We start from the raw sequence: 6,000 nt of genomic DNA on the forward strand, positions 1-6,000 counted from the left end.
CTTTGAGGCTCAAGAATGTGTTCTTTGAAAATAATATTGAAAGCATCTGGATTTATATATTACTTTATTGATTTACTTTTAAATATTTTAAATAGCCTTTGGGGGCCAGGTCCTTATAAGGCAGCTTATCAATTATTTCTGCAATAAAGAATACTTGTATGAAATAATTTAATTCAGTTTATGACTTTAAAACCAGAAACAGTTAAAGATCAATCAATTAATAAGAAAAAAAGCTGCCATAACTCTTGGCTAAAAGCATTGTTTTGTGCTGATTTGAAGCTTGTGCTAAAGGGATAAACATCCAATCCTTGTGAAGAAATTGGGGGAAAACATTACTTTATTAAAAAGTGAAGCAACTCTTTGTTAAAATGTAACAGAGCTACCCATCATTAAAACCTGTCTTTTGACACTTGGGAGATACAGTAAGACAAAGAAGGAGAACCGGTGGTCTTCCCGATGTTATCACATAACCTTAGCACCTCCACTGGGTGCTGGGAGTTGTAGTTTAATAACATCGAGAGGGCAACAGATTCCAAACCAATCAGTAAATCATACACTTACAATGCGCTAATATGGAGTTTGATCTTTTTTTCCTTGTGTCCTCCTTTCTCTTCTTCAGATACGGATAGCTGTGAAAGGTGGATGAGTTGCAAAAGTGAATTCTTAAAGAAGTACATGCACAAAGTAGTCAACGATCTTCCCGCTTGTCCTTGCACATATCCCACCGAAGTAGCTTATAGCACTGCAGAGATCTACGACCGTCTGAAAAGGAAGAACTTTCGCTGGAAAGATGCAAGCGGGCCGAAAGAAAAACTGGAGATCTATAAGCCCAGTGCCCGCTACTGCATCCGGTCCATGCTGTCCTTGCAGAGTACCACCTTGGCAGCACAGCACTGCTGCTATGACGACAGCATGCAGCTGATTACCCGAGGGAAAGGGGCTGGCACCCCCAACCTGATCAGCATCGAGTTCTCTGCAGAACTTCATTACAAAGTGGATATTTTGCCCTGGATCGTTTGCAAAGGAGACTGGAGTAGGTACAATGAAGCCCGGCCACCTAACAACGGTCAGAAATGTACAGAAAATCCTTCGGACGAGGACTATTACAAACAATTTCAGGAAGCAAGAGAGTACTGAAAACGAGCGTGGGAGGAGCCGATTTCTTTGAAAACTTCAGAAAGATGAGTGGCGGTGAAGAGGACACTCCAGTGAATGAACTTTTGAAAATGGGGTTTGTCTCCCCACTTTCTGTACATAGTTGTACAAAATATACATTTTTTCTAAAGTATTTTATTTATGTTTACATGTAGATATGGCATATAGTCCCCCTCACCTTTGTACACAGACATGAGAGTGTCTCAACAAACCTTTATAAAGTGATACTCCATTCAGATGAATTTACGCTCATATACTCCCATAGAGACTACATTACCTGTAGTTAAAAGTGAGTATCGTTGGATTTCACATGAACATTGCTTCTCAATGCCTCAGCCATTCAGAATAAATGCTTGCTATTAGAAAGATCAGCATATATATTGAAATTACCTCTTAGTATTGAAATGGGGTTTTTAGGAATGCATTTGAGGAGAATGTTTTGGCTCACTTAAGAAAATAGTGACCGGATTCATTGCAGATGTGATGAAAGTTAACTCCAAGTCAAATTATGCCTTTGCTTTGCATCAAAAGGCCGAAACTTGTGGCTGACTTTCAGAGAAATCCTGGGCTGGAGCATCTTGACATTAGAGGCTTTTGACTATTCCAAAGTCCTCCCAACAACAGCATGAGATTAGCAGGACCAAGATCTGAAAGGAGTAGCTGTTAACTGCTACTAGTATTATTATTATTATTATTTTGTTCCTATCTATTGGAAGCACTGGGAGGAAGAAGGCGTGTTTGTAGAGCTGTGTAATTTTGCTTCATGATTGTAAAGAGGCAGGATGAGGACTGAAAGCATCGTGGACCCTTTGTATTCTCAGCCCCTGCCAGCCTGCTGCCACACACCTTTTTCCCGTGTGGTTTTCTGACATTGGAAACAACAGAGAGGTTGGGGGAGTGATGGAAACGAGGATCCAGTGTCAAACTACCCACTCTGACATTACAATACTGTCTCTGAGCCTGGAGCCAAGGAAAGGAACAAGTCCTCCCCTCTCTTCTCCATTCAGTCCAAACAATGACAGTTTAATAAACCCCTACAGTCTACCTGACACAGGGCTCCCTTATCCTGCCAAAAGCATATGTGTGCCTATCAGATAGGATTGCGAAGTCAAGGAGCAGCAGAAATTTTAAAAAAACATTTTTTAAAATACAAATGTGTTCATTAAGTGATCTCTTTAGAGATAGATATGGATAAACACCACACACACAAATGTGTTTAGACCTATTTAAGGGCAGAAGGCAGAAGACTGTTATTTGAGAAGCAGGTAGATGCATTCATAAGCAACGGTTTTAAGGAAGCCCCAGAGTGTGGAACAAAATTGTGGTTCACATCCAAAGGATCTGGAATAGCAGTACACCGCAAATCTGACTAGCGAATTGGGAAAGCATCAAAGGGGTTTCGGCCTCCAAAAGTATTTGGTGAAAAGATGACGTGTCATTTTATGGCTGATAGGGCTTGTTTCCTCCACCCTAACTGCTCACAAATAAACAGTTTCTGTGTTCATCCTCTGATTTGGGATCTGTGTACATGATAATCATCCCCTCTATTAAAGGTGCTTTAAATTCCTCTTTGCTAGCAGTGCAGAGACATGTTCTCTATGCCACTGCAATGTAGGCCAGCAAAGCTGAGTTCAGTAGATACAAATTGTACCGCTGGCAATGGGATTTAAATGGCATTCTGATGCATTCATAGATCTAGTATTTTTTTAAAAAAGGCCCCTTTGACTGCAGAGCCTGCCATACACATGCTGCTTGGGGTTTAGGGAGATCTATTGCAGGGAACAATTTAAACCTGAATTCTTGTGAGGGTTTAATTGTATAAGCACACCTGAAAGGACATCTTTCTGGAAGAGAATTGATTTTAAACCTCTTGCCCTCCCTTGCTTTTCTATTATATTGCAAATACATGCAATGTGTTATTTAAAAAAAGAAACTATCCTTATCTTTCTAAAAGATTAATCAGTTCTGGGTGGGGATTGTCAATCCCTTAATTTAAGCATATTACATTTGTAGCATACATATTTATTCATCTTTAGTTAATAAGAATTTGTAAAGTTAAATTTGAAAGTTAGAAACTTTCTGGTAACCCAAGACCGTTCCATAATGAAATTACATAACAATCCAAAGCAAACTTACAAATGAAGAAATTCTGAAACATCCATTAGTTCGTGTTCTCATTAAGTCAGTGCTAAAAGTTTCTTTTAAAATGCTCCAGTGAAGAAATCCAGCAGAATTTGTGAGAACCAGCCCACTGAATATGTCTTGATAGAGTAACTTCATGGCCAAGTTTTATCTATGCAAGAATAGCTTCACTCTTAATGTTACTCTTTGTGTGTGTGTGTGTGTGTGTGTGTGTGTGTGTTTGTGTGTTTGTGTGTGTGTTTTAATAGCAAACAGCTAAAGAAGGAAAAATAAAAAATAAAAATTCTGTAACATACTATTACTTCTACCTACTGTAACAAGACTCATTGAGGACAAATGGAGGACATTATTTTAATGCATATCTTTCACCTCATTTATTTGAAATCCAAGGGCATTTAACCTGCCAAGACAGAAATCCTTTGGCAGCCTGTAGCAGTATGTTTTCAAAATCATTGCTGCTTTTTCCACACTAGTTCTGGAACATTTTAAAAAGAAAACTATTTCTCCATCTGTGGTCCTTGGTGATTATATTTCAAAATAATATCATAGTTACTGATTTCGCTTGGAAAAAAATATTTTAGCTTGCTAGATGTTTCTTTTTTAGTATCTCATTGACTAATGTAACAGAATGTAGTCTGCTTGCACTCTTTACTCCAATTTGCAGGATTAAATTCATACCCCAAACTCCGGGAGGTTTAGGCAATAAAGTGTGAGCCTGTGTATAAATGTAATACGATCTTTTGTTACATAAGTGCATTAGAAAACCCATCATATCAAGTAGTATCCAATTCATGGAGATTTACCTGGGATAATATGCTTCACTCCTCTCTCTGGAAACTGCAGTTATAGTGATATGCCATCGAGTCAGGTCCACGCCTTGCCTGGCAAATGTTTTGACAATTGCCTTTCAGTTTTCCCTGTTCCGACTAATACAGTAATACAGAGTTCTTCCAAAGGTATTCTTGCAATCTCATCAATTTTATCCACCTCCCCTTACGCGTTGTGTCTTCCTCTTTGACTTCTCTTAAACTTTCTATTTTTTTTTAGTCTAGTTCAACAAAAATGTGTGAACCCCTGCTTGCTGTTCACCTCCCGAACAGCCAACAGTCAATGTTAACTTCATCTTGGATTCAGAGACACTTTTAGGAATTATCTTCAAATCCACAATTCAAAAGCATCTTTCTTTTAGCCCTTCTCAAAATCCAGCCTCCATAACTATATATTAACACTAAAAAAAATGCTTTTTTAGTGTTCTTTATTTTGATTGTTTTAAAAGTATCCTGGTCTTTCAGGATTTTGTTTATGATGGTCATTGTATTCCTCCCTCAGATTATTTCCTCTTTATTTCTCCAATATATTGTTTAACTTCATTCTTGAGCACCAAAAAAAAGAAAAAAATAGTAGATATATCTACCACCCCACCCTTACCCCACTTTCTTGTCAATTGTGAGTTTATCCTATATGCTGGATTTTGTTTACATATTTGTCATTAACTCAAAATTTTCATATGCCATTTTTATGCTCAGAATAAATTCTGTGTCTCTTGGTGTTTAATTGTCTATGCCATGACTGAGTTTATATACTTAACTATTTTGAACCAACTGTGGATTTCCTTTATAAACATTCAGCAACAAATTGCATACTCCTGCTATGTGCATTTTTCCACTTGCCATAAATATCTGCCTTTCAGTGTATCAATCTCCCAGTCGCTGTCATGGGTCAAGGTCAAGATGCACGTAGGAATTTTGAGCAGCCCATTACCAAAACAGGCAATGATATAGCGAGAAGAAAAGGGAGGAAGACTTGGAGTCTGGAGAAAAACAAGGAGACTTCCAGGATTACTTAGCATGTAAACTATACACTAGGTTGGGCAGCTGACAGTCCTAAAGCTATATACAGCCCTTGGATTGTTTCCAAGAGTTCTCCACAAGCAATCGGCTTCGAACACGAGCAAGCACAAACTGAGAGAGACAGAGGCCCGAAAAGGAATGTCAGGAAGAGGGAAGCAGGAAAGGAAAGAGAGAGACAAATTACCTGCTTCCATGCCTGCTAACCCACCCACCCTTGCTCTATCCCCGCAGGTTAGACCAGTGGATTTGGCTGTTACAAGTTCCTTAGATCAACGGGTTAGATCCAGATGTAGGTATATGCGAAAGTTATGGAAAAATGTCTCCTCCTTTACTCCTTTTTCTAAAAAACAAAAAAAACAGCCCAGAATGTTCTAGATTAAAGGGATTCCAATGTATGGAATGAGCCACGTGACAGGGAAATCTTGACTGAAATTTCTGGGCCTGCAGGTGATTAGCGTGGGGCAGGGGTTAGGGCAGTGCCCTTAACTAACCCAGTTGGGAAAATTAGGCTGCAGCCTAATGAGATTATTTGTTTGAGTGATGGCCAAAAACAAAACAAAACAACCAATAAGATACTGACAAAACCAAATTGAAGACATAAATCACTGCAGAGCAAATAACCTTAGACCAGCTCTGTTGCCTTAATACCGAAGATAAAAGTAGGATAAGGAAGGCCTGTTGCATTGACCCCCCACTAACTGGCTAAAGACATAAGCTGAAGGTATTTTTCAGCATGGAGGAAAAATGTATACTCATTAACTCTCCCCATCTCCAAAGGAGTAAGAAGAAGGTTTATTGAAGTGAATTTGTATCTGGTTATAATTCTTGTTTTTTTTTTCCCCCAGTGGAAAGT

The 6,000-nt window shown here is 38.7% G+C and overlaps 1 protein-coding gene across 5 annotated transcripts in view; it reads left to right on the forward strand.

Moving 5' to 3' along the window:
* The window catches only part of ISM1 (isthmin 1), a 38,780-nt gene extending 33,929 nt beyond the window's left edge, over positions 1-4,851 (forward strand). The window contains exons 6-7 of one of the 5 annotated variants that reach the window (XM_087919235.1): positions 620-3,515; positions 3,546-4,851. In XM_087919235.1, coding sequence (XP_087775361.1) covers positions 620-1,137 — 518 coding nt within the window. In that variant the 3' untranslated portion in view covers positions 1,138-3,515; positions 3,546-4,851. The remainder of the gene's footprint in view (positions 1-619; positions 3,516-3,545) is intronic. The other 4 variants (XM_087919229.1, XM_087919242.1, XM_026710361.2 and 1 more) reach the window with 4 other exon arrangements.
* The last annotated feature ends 1,149 nt before the right edge of the window (positions 4,852-6,000 follow it).

The sequence above is a fragment of the Pseudonaja textilis genome, chromosome 1, assembly GCF_049901715.1.
Source record: "Pseudonaja textilis isolate UNSWEBS1 chromosome 1, rPseTex1.2, whole genome shotgun sequence".
Taxonomy (NCBI): domain Eukaryota; kingdom Metazoa; phylum Chordata; class Lepidosauria; order Squamata; family Elapidae; genus Pseudonaja; species Pseudonaja textilis.